Source organism: Agelaius phoeniceus, chromosome 12 (genome assembly GCF_051311805.1).
Source record: "Agelaius phoeniceus isolate bAgePho1 chromosome 12, bAgePho1.hap1, whole genome shotgun sequence".
Taxonomy (NCBI): Eukaryota; Metazoa; Chordata; class Aves; order Passeriformes; family Icteridae; genus Agelaius; species Agelaius phoeniceus.
The window spans coordinates 3878510-3900118 of NC_135276.1; the positions used below are offsets into that span (position 1 = coordinate 3878510).

The window sequence follows — 21609 nt, forward strand, 5'->3', positions numbered from 1 at the left end:
GCCTGTTTGGAAGAACAGTGCAAATGCATTTACACTCTTCAGGAGACTAGTAATGATGAATTTTGTATCTACAGAAAATGGGCTGTGGGCTGGTTCATTGGTTTCATTCCTTTTCTACTTCAGAGTGCAATGAAATGCAACCTGGACTCTTGAATTACAGATCCAGTTAAGAGTCTGGTAACAATGCAAAAAGCTTCACCAACTGCTCTTTAGGTCCTTTTTAAGATCTCCTGGAGGACCAGGATTCTGAAAAAGGAGAAATGGAAATGCTGACCTTTCCAGCATGGTTAGTGCCACAGGCTTGTCAGGCTGCAGAGAGAGCCCAGAGCCCCTCAGGGGCCTGATGCCATTGTCACTGCTGTCCAGAGGGACACTCAGAGAGAGAGGCTGCAGCTCCTTCAACAAACCTCATCTGGGAGCTCCTGGACTAAATAAAGCACTGGGATCTGCCACAGAGGAGCAAGAAATGATGCTGTGAATTCACAAGAGTCTCTTCTCCCTGTAATACACTGTGTCTCCAAAAGAAGAGCTTGCAGGGTTGGAGGCACTAAATTTAAAATCCAGAGCCATCATGTTTCAGTGAGATTTTTTGGATTATGGAGCCTTTGTTGGTTTTGCTGTTATTTTTGCTCGTCTTCATTTCCCAGGTTCCCAAGGGCAGAGGCAGCCATGGTCAGGTGGCAGGAGCCATTCCTGGGTGAGAGTGGGCACAGCACAGTGCAGGAAATGCTGTTTATCTCCTTGATTGTGCCTTGTGGCAGGGCTCACAGGGCACATCTAGTAGTTGTCATCAGGATGTTAATGATTCCTGGGGTCTTTCTGACTGCAAGATAGGGATGAGTACTTTAGGGAGAGTCACTGACCAAATACTGGGTTACATAACTGTGTTTATGGAGGGACACAGCTTGCTAGCAACCTTAAACATTCTGTATAGATGTGTTTAATTCAGAGGTTTGCATTTCTTTTTACAGTTTGGCTCTCATGTGAACCTAATTACCTTTTGACTGCAGGTATTTTCTGAGAGATAATAGACCTTCTAATAAATTCTGTGTATATTTCTATATACAGACAGTTGTTATAATTTTAAAAATACTCCAAAACATTGTGTTTCATTATAGAAAGGCATTCATCTGCTGCATTCTGTGCATGGTCCCAATGTACAAACAGCTCTAATCATATATATGGGTCTCCTTTCCTTACAACTCCAAGAATAGAATTCCTTCTGCAAGGCAAATAATGTATTCTGAAAGTTAAGAATCTGTAGGATTACAGCCCAAGTTCAGTGCAGTTGTCACAACTTCTGCAGCGAACAAAATCTGTTTAAAATAAATGAAGAGGAAGACTCAGTCTTGCATAATCAGCAGTTTTGAAACCACTGAACATGGAGCACTGATGCAGACAGTGATGCTTGTCACTGAAGAGAAAGTCAAAAAAAAGTGTGTGTGTGTGGCAGTGGGCTAATTGTCTTTCCTACAAAGTCAGGCCTATGATCCAAGATGTTAGAGAGGGATGTTGCATTTCTGCTTAGGGGATATTCTTAATTGTGTCAAGTCCATCTGCATTAAATTTCCTCTTCCACAGAACTAAAATACAGGGGCAGATGTGCAGAAAATTGACACTTTCATTTCCTTCAGTGGCTGAGGCAGCATCTGTTTCTTTCTCAGAACAGTGATTTGAGAAACAATTTATATATATATATACATATATATATATATATATCTGCTTTACAGATATATGCTACATAGAAAGATTAGTTAAAAAAGAGTGAAATTGTAAAGCCATGTGTCTCAGAGTATTCCAGAAGTTAGTGTTCTAATTTGTCTCACTTCTGCTTTCTTTTTTGATCTCATTGGATTTGCCAAAGGTTGAGGCACATTAAATGCAGTCCTGGAGCACATCTCCCAGTTTACTTTCATCTGAAATGAATTCAATTCATGCACCTCAACATTCCACTGTGTACACAAAAACAGAGTAAGTGGGGACAACCAAGAGATTTCACCTCCAAGGATGATTGGAATTAAATGTTCCTGTAGATACATTCATTGTTTCTCACTCTGCTGTCTTCACACAATGCATATAACAGTAAGAGCTGAGCTAATGAGCAGCTATTCAGTAATTTAGTTTAACCTTTTGTTCTATGCATGGCCTGGAGCTGTTTATTGCCTACTGTTCAAAACCTGCTCTGAATCCAAAATGATCAATGTGTCCTCACCAGTTTTCTCTCAGAGTGCTCATCATAATGTACACAGGTGCTGGGCAGGCAAGGAAGTTTGCTTGCACTGCATCTTAATGATGTGCAAGTGTGCAGCAGTTCCCCTTCTGCAGGCAGGGGCCAGCAGGCTAGAGAAGTTAGTGTAGAAGCTATTGACTCATTTGGGATTCCAAGATGGAAATTCTTCAGACTCGAGATCTTTTTTAAGAGAGTTGATCATTGCTCTTGCTCAAACCACAGCTGTTTTGACCTCTGTTACAGCTGCTGAGAGCCCAGCCTTTCTGCAAATTACACTCCAGATTGTCAAGCCAAACTCTGGTAAAATGAAAGAAAATGATTAATTAAAAAAATGTTAAATACATTTTAAAAACCCCCTGCGTTTGAAGCAAGTTGCTTAGCATCCTGCTGGGAACCTGAGTCTGGTGCAAGAAAGGTTGCTGATTACCAGAGGCAACTTTTAGGTGCATTTGCCATGCTTGCCTTCTTGTGAAGTCTCTTGGGTTTTTTCTTGCTTGTTTTCAGCTTTTGTAACAGATGGAAGAGGACTTAGATAATGAAGAGAAATCTTCAGTGGTTTATCAGGAGCTGTGCTTGCCTTGGTGGTTGGAGTCTTCTGGAAACTGGGTAGCCCTAGAAGTAAATTAACCTGGAGCTTCCTGTGGATTTGCATCTTGTGCTTGGTGGGAAGCTCTGCTTGGTCTGGTGGAACCTTTTCCACTGCTGAGGCTCTCCTCCATGGCTGTAGTAACAGTAGCCATGAATGGATGTTGCACTTTGGCTTGCATGAGGTCTTCTGTCCTTTAGCCAGCTGCCTTCATTGCAAAACATAGCCCTGGGTCTCTTCCTTTGGCAAGTGGCACTGACATTTTTTTTTAGAACTAGAAAATTTTTAAAGATTTTACTACAGGACTGGAATAGGCAGCATCATCAGAAAGGTAATTTGAAATCCTGTGTAAAGGAGTAGATGTTCATGTTAGTGAAGGACTGAACTGTAACAGGTCAGCACCAAGGGGCCAAGCAAAGCTCACACAGACACTGCCAGTGGATATTGCTCAACTCTGCAGTCCTTGATGCTATAACCATAAAATTACTGCTTTTAGTGTAGCTCTCCCCCACCCCCATAATTGCCCAGGCTTAAAAAAGCAAACTCTGGTGGAAAAATAGCATTGTGCAGCACAGCCTCAGTAGGCATGAGGCTGCTGAGGGCAGTGGGAAAGGGCAGGGGGCGAGGGCTGGTGTGAGGTGTCAGCTCTGATGTCTGGAGCACCTCCAGTGGGCACCTCTGATGGCAGCAGCTGAAAGCCTGAGCTGCAGGGGTAGATTAGACTCTTTGGGGAGCAAGGTGGGCATGTTGCTAATAGTGGAGAGATCTGAAGGATTGGAAAGGGCACACGTGCATGGCTCCCAAATCTGTCTCACTCCATCCTTTACCCCAGTTGCATAAGTTAGATCCAATGTCTGTGTGTTAGCTTTGTTATCCATCATTAGTCACTGGTTTCACCTGGAAGACCACTATTGTTTGCTCTTTGGAATTAGTATCAATCTGTTGGGGAAAAAAGTGTGAAATAATTTGTTTTGCTGTAAGTCCCTCTCTGAAACTCAAGAAAACACCTTGTTGAAGAAACCCAATCTAACCCTTTCAAGTTAACCCTACCCTGAGCCAGGGCTTTGAACCCTCCTGGTATCCCTCCTGCCCTGGATCACTCCATGCTGTGCTGAACACATGAAACATGCCCATGGCAATGCCAGTGGTGGAGGCCAGGGAGATGCAGCTGGGGAGCAGTGCCCCTGTCCTCAGCTGTGGCTGTGCCCAGGGCAGGGGTGCTGCATGTCCCTGTGAGCTGTGGCCATTCCAGCCCTGGGCACACCCTGTTACTGTCACTGGCACACAGGGTCCAGTGGTCTTGGGGAGGTCTCTGTGGAGTGGATTCTCTTTTATTCTTCAGCAAATGACTGTGTATTTATATCATGGGCAGCCTCTCAAGTGATTTCTGCTGTTTGTTGGTCAGGTTATTATCTTAACCATTTAAAGAATATTCATAATATTAATATTAATACAATATTTATATTATTATCAATTCAATTCCTTGTTGATGAGGACATATAGTTGCTACATATAGAAAGTTTCTCTGTACAGTTTCTGTTCATAGAAACACTGCAGCTTCTGAAATAGAATAACTTGCTACTGTGTTGAGAAGAGCTAAAAAGGAAGTCTGCCTATCTCAGCTTTGCAATTAGAACTATTTTGCATTAATGCACTAGAGCATAAACAGAGTCTTTAAGATTAATGAGCTAAATATTGGAGCAATCACATACTTTCCATCTTCATCCTTTTGCAATTGCATCCTGGGACCTCCAAGCATTACTCTCTGTCTTTTCTGTAGGCTAATGGAAAATCACAGGAGAAGGGGAAGGAAGGCAGCTGGTTGTGCTTAGCATGCCTGGTACTACTGCAAAATCTATGTTGAAAAACATCTTTTTTTTAATCTTTAAAGTTATATACATTAATATTTGGGGTGCAAGAAAGAAGGAATTAAAATACCTCGCTCTGTAAGGTCCATTGTCCTAAATTCCAGTTTCAAAAAAGATCTCCTTGTCTAGCAAACTGCTCCCAAGGAACAGTTGAGTAAGGCCAGGTTGGCAGCCACTCAAGTCCCTATCTCTACATTTTTATGATTTGAAAAGCTTGTGTATACAGAGTCCCCATTGAATCAAAATTGCATTCAGACATTAGCTATGCAGCTGGGAATATTTGCTGATTGATGTTTGTTTGTTTCAATAAAACGAAAAATAAAAATTAGTTCCAAATATGCACAGAAGTTGTTGTTCATCACATCAGTTTATGTGCAGTGTGAATTCCTCCTTGGGATACTGACATTACCACAGGGTTTCCCTATAGGATTTCTATCTCTGCATTTTTCAAGTTGGAGCTCATCTTATATGCATATCCCCAAGTTCTGCATTTTACTATCCAAGACAGGGAGTATTGCCTTGCCTCTGGCTTTCAGGCTTTGCTTTTCCAATAAATGCATTTGAGGAAGGTCTTGAAGAAAATCTCTGCCCCAGGACTAACATCTCTGATAAGACAAAATGGAGGTTTCTCCATGTTAGGGCTGGAAGGTTCCTTGGGTATGGCTCTCCCAGAAATCCAGTTTCACTTAAAGGCATGGGTTCTTGAGGCTCTTAAATCCTGTCTTCCAGGGTCAAAGATCAGACTTTGCAGATTTCATTGATGCCAGGATTGCCATATAATCTTTGACCAAGAAAGTGCAGTCAAATACACTTCAAGTACAGTCAAAAACATTTCAAAGAAGTAGACCTACATACCAAGCACATAAAAGATCCTTTTATTAATCATGTAGATACCAGCTGATCCTCAGAGCCTACAAGAAATGGGTACCCTTTTGCTGGAGATGCTAAATAAATGCAAAGAGATAAGTAGTTCCCAAAAGGCTCAGGTGTTTTGAGATGGAGAGGCCAAGGGGAGCAGGCTGGAGCAGCCAGTGAGCACAGGCCAGCAGTGTCTGGCTCAGAGAACTTCAGAAAGTTCTCTCTGGCTGCTGGTCCCTCCTCTGCCTTTGCTCCAGGTGCCTCACTGGGTCCAGTCTTGCATTTTGCAGTTGAGAATGGTGTTTGAAGGTGTTTCTCTAATGTTAGGAGCTACCCTTCCACTCTGTCATTCCCAAATGAATGATTTGAGGAACAGAGTGAATCAGGGGGGCCCTTCTGTAGGTCTGGGACTGAGGACTCCCTTTGAAGAGCAGGAGGAACAGTCCTTGGCAGTTGTCTAGGATGGAATATCACAGGTCACCAAGAGGCACCTGCAGAGGCAGCCTGGAAGGCAGGCAGGGTGTTCCTGTGGGTGTTTGTGGGTGTCCCTTTGTGTGTCTGTAGGTGCAGAATGCAGAGCCAAGTCAATCCTAGCTGGTCTTTGTCCTGTGGGCAGCTGTAACTGCATCAGTTGAGCTGCTCTGTGAAACTCTGACCACTTTTTGTGCATTTCTTCTGATTTCTTCAGGGTTTTTTTAATTGTTGTAACTTCCTAACTGCTTTGCAATGAAAACTTAGCTAGTTTTCCCATGTACAGCCTTCCAAGGAATGTTGTGAATTAGAAGGACAAAACAAAGAGGCTCCTTTATTTTCCAGTGTTTTGCCTCCTCCCTGTTTGTCTGATGCTAAAGGATTGAAGTAGTAAAGCTGATGGGGGTAGAGGGGCAAGCCCAGGGACTGCCCAAGGTGAGTGGTTTGTATTTCAGTACAGCAGGTGCAGATTTTGGATGGTGTGTCCTCCTTTGCTACCCAAATACTGAGGCACAGTTCTTTCAGTCAGACTGTCAAGAATTAAGTTTAGTGAACCACTACCAGTTTAAATAACCTACTTAAGCAACAAAAAATGCTGTGATTTGAATTCAAAGCAGCAGTATGAATCCCTGTTCTATTTTCTAGTAAAATGCCTCTAACAGAGAAAGAAGAGTGGAGAATCCAGCTCAGGTAGAATAGTACCAAGAGCAAAGATTAAAATGACTCAATTAAAGAACTGTTTAATAAAAACAATTTAATGAAAACTAATAGCTAGGGTATATATTTGGCATAGCAGATCATATTACCAGCAGGTGTTTCTGTTATTAAGTTGAGCAGAGTTGTACTTGGCAACATATGCAAATTCAGAATTTGCAGCTTCACAGATTACTGCTTCTTTTTGTCCACAAGAGTTCTATAACTTCTTCACAATTCAGATTGATTTTTGGTTTCTAATACTGCTTTAGAGTAAGTGTCACTGTATCCAACTAGGGTTGAAATCTATTATACCTAAAGAAAATAACTGTAACTGTTACTAATATTCATCCTCCCAGGTAGAAGGTTCTTATTCACATGCAATGGGAGTTTTTTGCATGGAAGTGTTTTTTATTATGTGTAGTCCAGAGCTGTGCTTAGTGGAACACCATGTGGTGATGCTTCTCTGTTGTGCTGTATAAAAACAGTAGCTGATTTTGGTGAATTTTTAAAAAGAAACTGGACTGCAAACTGGAATTTTTGACAATAGCAGAACAGGGAAGGGTATGAGAGCACAATCTGTTTTACAGTTTGTATAATTTCAGGATGCCCTTATGAATTATTCCCATTCAGATTGTCATATTTTAGTCACAGCACTGCTGATCATTATTAATCTGCTGCAATATCTGCAGCAAAACAATTCTTCTCAGGAATAAAAAATTAATGACAGAAGTTGAAGATTTTATTGCAGTTCCTCTGAAGAGCAAATGCTTTTAGGGCATGTTGTAACCAATATTTGATATTCACAAATCTTGCTGAAAGACACCACAGTATTATTTTTCCTTCCTTGCAGTTCAGAATGTGTTACTGTGTTGAAAGACAGATTGGGAAGTAAATCTTGTCAATATATGATTTTAAAAGCTGTTTGTAATCTGCTCTCTCTCTTCTCTATTGAATGGAGTGGACTGTACTTTTTTTTGCTGGCATTAATGTTCATCAATTGATAAACAAACAAAAAATTCAATAGAAGTTGAGTCCTGCCTCTCTGGGATGGCCCCAGCAAAGGTAGAACAGCTTTCTGTGGTGTGTTAATTCTGGTTTTCTCAGTGTAAATTGTTGAGGCTTTGCTGCTACTTAGGAAATAAAAGCAGAAGGCACTTAAGGATGCATAGACAATACTGTCAGTCAAATTGAAATTCTTTATTCTTTCATGATATGAATTAAAAATGGTATGATTGGTTACTGGAGCTCTCATTGTTGGTCCCCTGCTCAGCACAGCAGTAACCTGTGGCAAGAGGTGAAAGAAAAGGGAGTTTGCTGGTTTTCTGCCAGCCTGAGCAGACCCTCAGGGAAAGCAGCAATCCATTGAAATGTGCAGGCCCTGACTGCAGACCTGGCAGCTGCTGCTCCTGCTGGGCTGGGCACTGACCACTGCAGCACTCAGGGGCTGCAGTGATGCTGAGTTACCCCCAGGGTACAAAAGCAGGCACTTGAAACTGTTCCTGCCTTGAAACCCCTCTCATCTCCAGGTCCCTGAGCAGAGCCTGCAGGAGCTGCTGTGGTTCAGGGGCAAACCTGAAGCTTTCCAGCTCAGCAAATACATTTAGATATCTTTACAGACTCAGCCTAAATTGGCTGCAGGTTTTTTGCTTTTCTATACTAAATGGGGTTTGGTTTAAGACCTTTTTTTTTAAAATCCTTTTTTTCCTAATTGTAACATGCTGTATATTGTAACACTGTGCAATTCTGGTTTTAATAGTGATATTGTGCAATGAGCTGCCTGTACCTTGTCTGATTTTTAGTACCTGCACTGATTTTCTCACAGGAATTGTGCTTGATATTTGCTGTAATTTGAGTTGAAGTGCAAAGTTCACAAGTCCTTCAATCTTGACACTGCATCAGCTGTAGCTGTCAGAGTGCAAATCTGCCAGACATAAATTGTGCTGTTTGCCCTGAGTCTTATCTGAACAGGGTCTTTTCTGAGCTCCAAAGATTGATAAGTTTCCACACTGCAATCACTCCCTCCAACACTTCCTTCATTCTGTCAATCCTTTTCCTTTTTCCCTCTTCAACATACACCTCTTTTAGAAGGAACTTGCTGTAAAATAGTGTCTGGCAAAACTCAATCCCAGTGCTGCATCCAGACATGGAAAAAATCCCTCCTCTTGCTCCACACCTGCATCTATTCATATTGCTTTTCCTGATGTTTCTGCATGGCAGAATGTTATCCTCAGGCTGCTTCTGATGCCTGACAGCTCACCTTGTGCAGGGTTTGTAACTGGGAGGATGGAATTACTGCTGGAAACCTCCATCATCCATGCCAAGGATGGAATTACTGCTGGAAACCTCCATCATACTGATGCAAAAGGAATGTCACAGTACAGCTGAATAGCACAGTGTGTGTGAATTGTTCAGCCTTTTGAAGAAGTCCAAATTTCAGAGGTGATGAGGATCAATCTCTGTTTCCCTCCAGTAACTCCCATCCCTGTAAGGCAGGTGAATCTCTCTGGGGAATAAAGGGGTGCCTTTATTGCCCACAAATACCATCCTGGTGTGGAGCTGTGGCACTGGGGCTCCAGGCCCAGGGCAGGGGCAGGTCTGGCAATCCCTGCAGTCAGAACTGAGGGTATTTGAGGTGTGACACAGCAGCAAATTCTGTTTAGTTCCATTTTGTGCTTCTCCTCCTCACATGGCAGCCAGATGCAGCCATGCCACAGCTGGAAAGTACAGTCAGAAATGGCATCCCTGAATTTGGCACCCATCAGCCAAACAATGCTCACCCCATGAGCCATGGATCATCCACACAGCTCTGAGCAGCTTCACTGCTGCCCAAACCCTGCCAGGGTCAGAGTGCAGCTTTTGGGGCTTTCCCCATGGCAAAGCTGCCTTACCTGGTGCTGCAAGACACCAAGCTCAAAACCAGAGCAAACACTGAGTGTTTCGTGTAGTGGGCCAAAAAGAAAGCATGGAAATCACAAACATGACAATTGTTTCTCTAGCACCCAAGTGAAGAGGGAGAAGATAATTGGTTTTTAGTGTTTAAATTATGTTTTGGTTTGGTTTTTAAACTGGGTCTGATTGAGTTCTAAAGTCCTATTGTTTTATGTCTGATATGGTCTCTGCCAGTTGGCAGATTTTAATCTGTTCCAATGGGTTGCTGGCTGGACTGGGATTGTGTGTTCTGTCTGCATTTCAGTGGCACTGCCAGGGGACATTGGGCCTTTTGCCCTTGTCTGTGGACACTTGGAAATTAAATGTAACTTAACCTTAGCACAATTTGGGGAGAAGTTGCTAGAACCTTGCCATACTCGTTTTTTTTAGTAAGATTGTGACATCTGTGTTGGCAAAAAACTCCCACCCAACAACAACAACAAAAAAAAAACCTGTTAAATCATTTGTGGTTTAATCATTGTCACATTACAACCACAAAGTACCCTAAGTAGTGGCCAAAAAAATCCTGTTAGGCCTTTTCAGAGTACTTTCTGACCAAAGTGGCTAAATACCACGCAGTAATTCTAAATTATTTTTGTATGCTGTTTCTACTTTATGTTCTCAAATGGCTTCTAATAAAACTTCAGATAATAATCACTGGGATAAAAATACCAGTGAGTTAACAGCAGCTGAGGAACAGTTGATAGTGTGATGTGTTATAGCAACTCATCTTTTTAATTCTACTGTTTAAAAATTTATGGTATATTCATCAAAAGATAGGAATGCTTTTGATTTCTGGTTTCACTAGAAGCTTTTCTTTCTTTATGGGGGGCTGGCAAAGAGGGCACAAAAATCCCCTCCATTGGTGTGATCAAAGAGGTCACACACATTATTGCAGAGATCTTTATATGATGTTCCCGAGTCCTTGAACCTGGTGTTTTATCTGAAATTTTGTGTGGTTTGGCAAATAGCTATCAAAGAGGAAATATTTTTAAGACAGTAAAATAATATTAATTTTATTTTTTTCCTTTCTTTCACAGTAATATCTAATAGTATCAGATAACATTTAGCTTTATGGGGATACCTTTAAAAAAAGACTTTAGGCCAACTTAATGCACTAATTTTGCCTTTTTTTAAGTGGTACCTCACACATCTGCAAACCTCCACTGTTCTGTTTGCATTGTGTCTGAAAACTGATAACCTCCCTAGATCTTTGTTAATTAATGCATAGTGTGGTTTGTTTCATTACTGGACATCTCCAGTGTCTGGTTGCTGCTGTGTTGGTGTTTTATCTGAAATTTTGTGTGGTTTGGCCAACAGATATTAGAGAGGAAATATTTTCAAGAAAGTAAAATAATATTAATTTTATCTTTTTCCTTTCTTTCACAGTAATACCTGATAGTATCAGATAACATTTAGCTTTATGGGGATACCTTTAAAAAAAGACTTTAGGCCAACTTAATGCACTAATTTTGCCTTTTTTTAAGTGGTACCTCACACATCTGCAAACCTCCACTGTACTGTTTGCATTGTGTCTGAAAACTGATAACCTCCCTAGATCTTTGTTAATTAATGCATAGTGTGGTTTATTTCATTACTGGACATCTCCAGTGCCTGGTTGCTGCTGTGCAGTTGGTTCACTCTGTATCTCCAGGAGTCTCTGGTTGCTGTAAGGGGTGGGTTTGAGCTGACCTCTCTGCTGAGCACGTGCTGCATGCAGGTACAAACCCCAGCTAATGAGCCTGGGCACTGAGCTTCCCTGGGGAGCCAGGCCCTGCCTCAGTGACCTCTATCACCCAGAGTCTCATTTGGCAGAGAATTAGGAAGGGAGCAGACACCTCATCAGCAGATTTTCCTGAGTGCAGACTCATTTTGGTACAAGCTGTCAAAGTCCAAGGATCCTCCAATCTGACTTTTTAAACCTCCTCTGTCACTGGACTATAATTGGTTTATAAATTGGCTTAAAGATAATAACAGAACTAACCTTTCTACACAAAAAGCACGTCTGCAACTATCATAAAAGTTCTTACACAAAAAGCATGTCTGCAACTACAATAAACTTCACCAAGGCTTAAAAATAATACTCCTGAATAATACATGAGTCAAACGTGCTGGTGAGTGATTGGTGGTGGGAGCCAGTGCTGGCCCCCGTGCCAGAGCACTCAGCCACTGAGTAACTCACACACCCAGTGGCAGAGGCATTTGCAAGTTGTTGTTGTGGGGTTTGGTTGGTTTTTAGCTGCTTTTTCTCCCTACAAGAATGCTAATATGGTGTTTGACTTCTCCTGCTTGCAGTCGGCACAGAGGTCTCTGCTGGACCCCCAATAATCCAAAAGTTGAGGAGCCTCCACAAACCAAGATTCTTTGTACAAAATGTTCATTCAGCACTGTTCAGCCAGTGTTCTTCACACCTGCAGGTGTGCAATCTGTAGGGCAGGTTGTTCCCTGGCTGCCTGCAGACTCTTCCCTGTTATTGTTTTCTGTAACAAGCTAAAGCTATCCACACAGATGTGTGGGCTTTCAGCATCCTGCATCTGAGCACAATGAGACACAGGGACTCACATACTCTCCCTGCAGTCCTTGGGGCATTTCCAGGTTGTTGAGCTGCACATCATATGAGAATACCAAAAAGTTCTGCTCATGGCTTCTTATCAAGTTGTCAGGTTGATGAAGCTATCAACTCTGATATTCAATTTTTCCTCCTTTCTCTGCTTTTTGCAATTCTTGAAGTTCAGTATCTACAAAGGAAAATTAGATTAGCAGAATTTAAGGACTTCTACTCTTTGAGTATATTTACTAGGTATCTGCATGACACCTGAGTGCAGGGATGTCAGTCAGCCCCACAGACAGCTGGGCTTGCACAGGCCATTGTATTATGAAGATTTCAATTGCCAGATAAAGCTAATACAATTTTAGTTTTAAAATTGCTTTAAAGCATATATTTCTGTTTTACAATTTTAGTTTTAAAATAACTTTAAAGCATATATTTCTGTTTACTCTATAATAAATACATGTGAATATACTTTTGTATAAAATGGACAAAGACATCTTCCTTGAATTATGGTTGTTACTATTTTTCAGTGGATTTTTTTTCTATACTTTTAAGTAGTTGCCTTAGTACTGTAAAATAGTTCTTTCTCTTCACAAAATTAATGGTTTTAATATTACAAAGGCAGTAGGAAATATTTGAAGATTTGCATTTCGATCCTTTTTCTTTGTCAAATTACCTGTTTAAGAAATGGGTAGAAATCTGTTTGAACCTTATTATTAAAGTTTATTCCTATCATGATGTGAATCCTCTCATATCAAACAAGACAAGGATATCACCATTTTTTAAATGAAGACCAAAAAAATCACTCCACTTATTTCACTGTCTCTAGTCAGCTCAGAATATCTTCCTATTTTGTCTTAGCACTCAAGTGATAGTCTGTATATGAGATTTTTATCCAGGGCTTGTAGGTTAAGTGTCTTGGAGGGGGTGGCCACCACCCCACAGTCATAATAGAATAAAGCATGAAGCCAGACAATAGAATAGAAAGTGCAATCTATCTATAAACACTTTCTTTTTAATTAAAACTATTCGAATACCTATTTATTTGTATTATTTAGCAGGGTGCCTCCAGCAGAAGTTTAATTTCCCTGTGCCCAGAGCTGCCCCAGTGCTGTCTGCAGCTCCAGCAGCATGGGGGACACAACTGGAGCTGACATATTTCATATCTCTAGCAAAGCTCGTGGCACTGGCTGCATGATCAAACAGTGCTCCAGAGTCATTTTGCTGGGCTCTGTCTGAAGCACCACCCTGGCTCCAAGAGAGAGCTCAGAGCTGCAGATTTTCCATCCAGCCTAATTTTTTATTTCACAGTAGAGCTTTTTGTTATCCTCGGTCTCTAATGGAGCAGATAAGATGAATAAAAACCAAAACAGATGGGGAATTAAGAAGGAAGGAGAGAAGTATTTGCACTTTCAGACAATGAGAGAAAAAGGAAAAGGTAGGGATGAGGGAAGAAGGAGTTCTAATGGATTTGCTCAGTGCCTGGAAATACTCAGGATTTACAACCATGGCAGTCTTTAGAGTTAGGGCAATAGTGCCATTAATTTACTCTGTTCAACTTCTGCAGACAAATGGATATGTGGCATTGGTGGTTTTATTTCTGATCACTTTGATATTTGTATCTCCTTTTGTATCTCTTCCTCAGTTTGATAAAGGTGACTGGGTCACTTTGAGTGGAGTCTGTGGGTTTGGATTGAGACCAGCAGAGCTGCAGAGGGAAGCTGAGCTGCAGACAGCAGATAGCTCAGCTCCACTCCTCTCAGACAGCTCAGCTTGATCCAGAGCATCCAGGGAATGGCTGTGTTTTGTCTTCCAGCCATGGAGTTCTGACCTTCATTCTTAACAAGAGAGGGTGAGGCTTCAAACAGTTGACCAGGGTCAGATGTTGTTACATGTGGCTGTGCAGTTATGGTGGTGAAAATAGGTGACTTGTGGTAATACTCAACTAAGAAATCATGGGAGAGACCTTGAGAGAACATCTAGTGTCCTCAGAAAGAAGATTGAAGGCTTTAGAGCAGTTGGAGTTAGCTGCAAAAGCTGAACCTTGACTTAGACATAGAAATTCTGTATTTCCTCAGCTATAAAATAAACAGGAAAACAACTGTGATTCTGTAATACTTTTAGTGTGATATGTGTAATATTTATGTGAGGGATTGTAGTGATTTCAATTTATCATTCAATAGAGTGGAGCCTAATGTGAGAACTGTGAAACACAGGTGAATCTAGAGAAGTGAAAATTGCAATACAATCAATATTCAGAAAGATAAATAATTATAGAATATGTTGAACAGTTGTGAAAGAACAGCTGGTTCATAGAATAAAAAATCTAAATTCCTTTCTAAAGTAGGGAAACCATAAAAATATCACATTTTGAGCAGGAAGACTGCACACACTTTGTGGGTGAGCATCACACACTTGGGCACTGTTGGCTTTTGTGAGGAAGTAGCAACCAAGGGTTTGTCTGTTTGTCTGCCACTTGCTGCTCAGTTTGATTCTGATCTTTATACCAGAGCCACAAAGACAGCTGAGTGCTTTCTCCAAGCACTCCCATAGGATGATTTTATTTCTGACTTTGAAGCCTCAGTACTTTCAGCAAAAAGTGATAATGTAATTAAGGGATGACATTTATCTTCACAGGACCCTAGAGCTGCATGTTTAACTGGATTAAAGCAAACGGAACTTGGTGGGAGCTTGGCCTTAAAATTTGCTCAGTTCTTATTTGTTTAATCATGCCAAAATTGAACAAGGAAAATATTCTTCAACTGTACCTTAGCCCTAGTTGTTTTGACTCTGCAACTGCTGCTCTGTTGATGATGACTCAATGCCATGGTGAACTAATTAGGACAGTACTTTGTTACTAACAAAAGAGCTGCTTTCTTCCTCCCTCCTCTCCCCAGCAGTTTGTCAAACAAAATTGTATCCTATACCAAAATAATAGCAACCTAATGTATCCTGGCACTCTGTCTCTAGTCAAACAACAGTATTTTGTAATGCTGTTTCAGTACATGTATTAGAGGAGTTGTGTTTTACACAGCCCATTAACACAAGGGAATCATTAATTTCTGGAGAGTATGTTTGCCAGAAAGATGTGGGCTTTAAATCTTCAATGTACGTAGAAAAGTAGTGTCCATGTCAGATGTTCTAAATGGGGATGATCATTCTTGAAAAGAAAAGGATGGTAATGGTAAAAAAACTGGTAAAATGCTCAGCATTTTAAAAAACTATAATCTACAGTTGGCATTCTTATAGGAGACTCAGGGATGCATTTCCATCTGTGTGAACATGCTTAGATCCATGTACTAACATCTTTTCATGTGGCTCTGGATTACAAGGTGCTGCTGTTTCTCTTGGTTGTATTTTTCTGTACTTCACAGACATCTTAAAATAGTTTTATCTTGTTTAAAGTGTTTTTGTGAGAATGCAGTTGCTCTTTCCACCTTTGTTTTTCGCATTAACAAAGGGCACATGTGTTATATCTATTTTTTGAAAGCTGCTGTTAAAATCTTGTAGCAATAGTTAACTGAGCTGCCTGTTTGTGCTCTCCAAGGGGTGGCCTGGCCTGATATGCACCGTCTGGCTGACAGAGTCCATCTGGAGGAGCTGACCAGAATTGGCATTCTGAAAGGCAATGTGGATGACATGGTGAAGGTTCATCTGGGTGCAGTATTTATGCCACACGGACTTGGACATCTCCTTGGAATCGACGTGCATGATGTTGGAGGCTACCCAGAGGTTAGTGTTAGTCCATGCTCAATCCCCTGCAGATTAACCCCCTCAGTTCCACCAGCTCTGCTCATGCTCTCTGGGTGCTTACCCAACTGCATCTTCTCAGGGGTACAGCAGTTTTGCATTTAAGTGGCTCCTTTTCTTTAGATGTGGTATTTTATGCAGTTTACTCTAAGGAACTCTATTAGTTCATTGAAAAATAAATGTTTATGGGAAGAAGTTAACTGATGGTGCTCTTTGGGCATTCTTAACCTGTTCAATTTCTACATACACTGTGTTGTTCCTCATGAGTCACTGCTCTGACAGGCACCACCCAAGTACCCTGTGCTGTGGCAGAGCATCTCAGTCTGCCTGAGTCCTGTATTGGCAAGATTCACCTGCTCCATTGCAGATGTGAGGCAGCTGCAGGAGCCCCTGCTGTACCTGGGCAGTAAATCCCAGTGGCTGTGTCATATTGAAACAATCTCATCAAAGATCTTAGCCCTGTCATGAGCTTTTCTGTCCAGCATCAGCATGGGCACCAGGGAGGATGTAGCAAGAAAAAAGTCCATCAAAGTCTTCCAGTCTTTGCAAATGTGAAAGCACAACCTCTTGTATTCTGAGTTGCTGCAGAAATCACAGAAAGATTGTCTTTTGCCTTGAATTAATTTGGTGATTGATGACTATGATCTGAAAGCAGAATAGGTAAAATTCTGTAACCAATTAATGGCAGTAGGTCTGCAGTGATAACTCAAAAGAATAAAATCTCTAAGGCAAATTGTACTTAAAGTTTGAAGAGAGGAAGTTTGCAGCAGCTTTGGAATGATTTCAGAAGGATTGTGTTTGTGTTAGGTTGTGGTTATTTGAGGCTATTTCAGGATTTTCAGTGATACAGTACAAAAATGGATCATTTTTCTCCTCTCATATGTAAGCTGTTCTTTTGCAAGAATCTGCAAAAGAAACAAGGAACTCCATAGGTAAAATTGAAGCATATTTTGGTGTTTGTTCATGTTGGGTGACCAGGCTACAGCTGCTATTGCTGGTTCAGTTTTGCAGGCAGGGGAGAAACAGTATCTAATATTTGAGGATACTTATTACATTCACAATGTAATTATAGTTGAGATACAATATTGGGATAATGATGTATTAGCATCAGCTGATAAATTTACATGTATTAAAAATGAAACAAAAATCAAAAGCAGTGCTATTCTGATTTTAAGGTTTCTGCACTAGCTGATACAGGGAGGATGGATGCTTGTCCCTTTGTTCCCCCAAGTGCATTCTCTGTGCACTAACAGAGACATCCAGCAAAGCACAGGGACTGGGGTTATTTGGAGAGTTCATAAACTTCAAAATCCAGGACCCTGCTGTTGCATGCCTTTGCTTCAATTGTTTTCACTTGTGTTGTGAATAACCTCTCTGAATTTAATGGACTTAAAAAACAGGAGCATGTGTTCAACACTTGGTAGGGTGAAGAGATAACTAAATTTTAGGAACAAGTGAGGAGAATTCTGAGAGTGCAAAGTGCCCTTCTTGGTTTTGCCTAAAAACTGTATTCTTTGAGGTTAGAGTGAGTACCTTAGTGTCAAGGGAGATTTCTAGAACTGGTTTTGTGTGAGTCTGAAGCAATGGACCCTGTACACCTTCCATCTCTCAGCAGATTTCAGTAGTGTGGCATACAATATGGAATCATTTTTGACAATAGTTTTTGTTTTCATATGAATGAATTTATAATTGTTATCGCATGGTATTTATATAATTTAAGGGTCATTTTTTGAAAGCAAACTGATCTCTCCACAATTTTGAAAGAGCAGCCTGTCACAGATAAAAATGGATATAGGGACTGTATTGTCAAATGAGTTAGGCCCTCCAGTTTTGTATTTACTGTGTGTAAAAATGCCAGAGCTCTACACAGAATTTTATATCTGCAAATACTGAAATTGTTTGTTTGTGTTGGCATGCAACTGCATTCTTACATGAAGAATGCTTGCATGGCTAATTTACTTTCAAAATCTAATCCTAAATAGCAAATGTCTTGAATATGAAGCATGTATGAAAGCTTACTAACAAATAGCTAATATTCTGTATTTGCATATAAAAGTGCACATAGATGAGTGTATAGCATCACTTTGTTTGAAAAATTAGGAGTTCTGGGTTCTGCAAGGGATGTGGTTCTGCCCAAGCTCATCTCAACACGAGCAACTGAGCACCTTTCCTGCAAGTGTGGGACGTGTCTGTATTAAATGGGAGAAGGCTTATTATCCATGCCTCATTGTTTCATGAAAAAACACATTTTGAAGACATCTAGTACACTCTGGAGTGATTTGTGGTGCATTTTAAATGTTTACCAGCTAGCGAGATCCTCACAAAGGTTTTTATAAAGCCATTTTGGTGTTCATTGTACACTGAGCCCATGTCTGTAGTATCATGTCCTTTTTTCTAGCTGGTTAAAAAGCAACTTCTTTGCTTTTGGCCAAGGGAATTTCTGGGAGTATTACAAACGATTTTTTAAAAATAAAAACTTTCCAAGTGGATATTATTCCATTATTTTCCTCAAGTGTAAACAGTTACATTTGAAATAATACAATAAACGTTAATTTCCTAATTTTTATCCGTCAGAAAGTTTTGTGTGTTCCAAAAAAACTATTTCCAGACATTGTTAGCTTAGATTAGTTATTCATTGGTAGCCAAAGATTTCTTTTTTCAAAATTGGCAATAATAAGTTTTCATCTTTTCCAGTAAGCTGCTTTCGCATGCAGCATTGAACAAGCACTTTCTTCTTCTTTGACAAAAGTTGTAAATACTTGCAGATTTTCTGCAAAGTATGCTCTGGGATATTAGAAAATATAACATTTCCCCTTCCTGTTTTTTGCTGTGATAAAGAACAACAGGTTTTGGCCAGCAATGAACGTGTCTTGGCAACCTTATTTTAGGACAGCACGTTCACAGGAGTGTGAGCAGAGTGTTTCCCAGGGAAGGATGCAATAAATGTGCTGGTTTTCAGGAGGGCTGAGCACCAGGAGCTCCCTGGGCACCACGGCTTTCCTTGGGGAAACTGAGAACTGCGCGTTTTGCCAGCCATGAACGTGTTTTGGCAAATTTATTTTGGAACAGCATGTTCACAATAGTGTGAGCACCAGTGTTTCCCACTAAAGGATGCAAGTGAAGGTGCTGGTTTTCAGGAGGGCTGAGCACCAGGAGCTCCCTGGGCACCACGGCTTTCCTCGAGGCAACTGAGCACCGCGCATTTTGCCAGCCATGAACGTGTCTTGGCAATTTTATTTTAGACAGTGCATTCACAGGAGTGTGAGCAGAGTGTTTCCCACTAAAGGATGCAAGTGAAGGTGCTGGTTTTTAGGAGGGCTGAGCACTAGGAGCTCCCTGGGCACCACCTGTCCTGCCGGGCATCACAGCATTCCTCGAGGAAACCGAGTGCCGCGCATTTTGCCAGCCATGAACGTGTCTTGGCAACTTTATTTTAGACAGCATGTTCCCAGGAGTGTGAGCACAGTGTTTCCCAGTGCAGCACACAAGTTAAGGCGCTGGTTTTCAGGAGGGCTGAGCACCAGGAGCTCCCTGGGCACCATGTCTCCTGCTGGGCATCGCAGTGTTCCTCGAGGAAACCAAGCACCATGCATTTTGCCACCCATGAATGAGTCACGGCAACCTTATTTTAGGACAACACTTTCACAGTAGTGTGAGCACAGTGTTTCCCAGTGCAGCACACAAGTGAAGGCGCTGGTTTTCAGGAGGGCTGAGCAGCAGGAGCTCCCTGGGAACTGCGGCGTTCCTTGGGGAAACCGAGCACTGCGCGTTTTGCCAGCCATGAACGTGTCTTGGCAATTTTATTTTAGACAGTGCATTCACAGGAGTGTGAGCAGAGTGTTTCCCACTAAAGGATGCAAGTGAAGGTGCTGGTTTTTAGGAGGGCTGAGCACCAGGAGCTCCCTAGGCACCACCTGTCCTGCCGGGCATCACAGCGTTCCTCGAGGAAACCGAGTGCTGCGCATTTTGCCAGCCATGAACATGTCTTGGCAATTTTATTTTAGAACAGCACGTTCACAATAGGGTGAGCACCAGTGTTTCCCACTAAAGGATGCAAGTACAGGTGCTGGTTTTCAGGAGGGCTGAGCACAGGAGCTCCCTGGGGACCGTGGTGTTCCTCATGGGAAGCCGAGCGCCGCTTTGAAAATCTGCCCACTCCTTCTGAGGGTCTGAGTGCAGCTCAAGCACTGCTGCAAATTCAGCCCCAGTGGTACCAATCACTTCAGAAAATCTGGCCCTCAGTCACACTGAGCTTGCTTCAAAGGGTGAAAACCCCACTGGGCCTAGCTTCTGCTGTAAAATTTAATCATGGAGATGGTTTTCTCACATTCTTTCAGTTGTTTCTGGGTAAATTCGATATGGGATATAAATGAGGGTTTGTGCCTGTTGCAATGAAGAAAATGTGGTAGGTGGCCCCAAATTTTCAGGCCCTGAGGTAGATGAGGCTGAAGTTTTCATTTAAATCTAGGTTCCGTGTCTCTAGATGCCTGAGTTGATTCAATTTCGTGCTATATTAATTGACTATAAGGCTCTAAAGAACACTAAGTACATTTGATGACTTTCTATAATAATAAGCCAGTTAATTTAAGTTAGGTTAATAACTACTGTGATTTTCACATCTTATGAATTAAGAGTTTAATTTCATTATGTTTTTTAAAATTATAAGATTTACCTTAGTTTTAATTTTTAATTCAATTATCTTGAAAAGCTGATCCTTTTGTTGCTATTCTGCATCACAAATTAAGTTTGGAGGTCTGTTTTGGAGTTACCCACATCCTTCCATCACTGTGCATGCTTGGGGAACATCTCTGCTGTGCACAAGCTGTGTCTGGCTTTAACAGAAAGCTTGCTCCCAGATCCCAGATGAATGACTGGGAATTTAAGTACTGGAGAATACAGGAATAATCTTGTTCTGGCAAAAATTATTTTCCTTATGTATCCGACTTTATGTTGAAGCAGAAGATTTCATTTTTTTGTGGTTAGCATTGCAAATGATGCATTAATGTTTTTTCCTTTAAGAATCAGAGGATGAAGTGAATTTACCAAGAAGCCTAAAGCTGTTGTGTAGGGCCCTGGTGCTGCAAATTGCTTCACTTGCCATAACCTTGCAAAGCCTTGCTCCAGCTTTGGTTACCCAGGACCTGCAAACATGAAACAACCTGTATGGAAGGCACTTAGGGTGCCTTTACTTTACAAAGAGTAAAAGGACATTTCATTAGGTTTAACTTTTGGGTTTGTTCTTGCAAGTGATTGTACACCTTGGGAAAAGATTAGAAGAAAAAACTCACTGCTTCTGCTTCATGGGATCCCCTTGAATCATTTGTTTGTTTGTTTGTTTGTTTTGTTTCTTTGAATTCCTGCATGGCAAAAATGTACATACTGAGCAGGCAGCATGCAGGAAGGAAGCAGATGAGTGGAAACTGCCTTTCCATGCAGAGCAGCACTGAAATCCATGGTGCTCATTGCTACCTGCTGGGTCAAACACCAACCAGGAGAGTTTCCTGCAGCTTAGGACTCTTCTGTGGGGTTTAAACCCCTCCCAGAGCCAGCCTAGGACTCTTTTGTGGGGTTTAAACCCCTCCCAGGGTTAGGCTCATAGATCTCACTCTGCTGTGTCATCTTGTGCTCAGAGAGTTGTGATCAGCTCCCAGCAGCTTTTCCCTGTGGGGAC

The 21609-nt window shown here is 41.4% G+C and overlaps 1 protein-coding gene across 4 annotated transcripts in view; it reads left to right on the forward strand.

The window, feature by feature from the left end:
• PEPD (peptidase D) overlaps positions 1 to 21609 on the forward strand; it is a 423809-nt gene that overhangs the window by 171964 nt on the left and 230236 nt on the right. For all 4 annotated transcript variants that reach the window (XM_077185106.1, XM_077185104.1, XM_054640499.2 and 1 more), the window contains one exon: positions 15736 to 15920. In XM_077185106.1, the coding sequence (XP_077041221.1) occupies positions 15736 to 15920 (185 nt within the window). The remainder of the gene's footprint in view (positions 1 to 15735; positions 15921 to 21609) is intronic.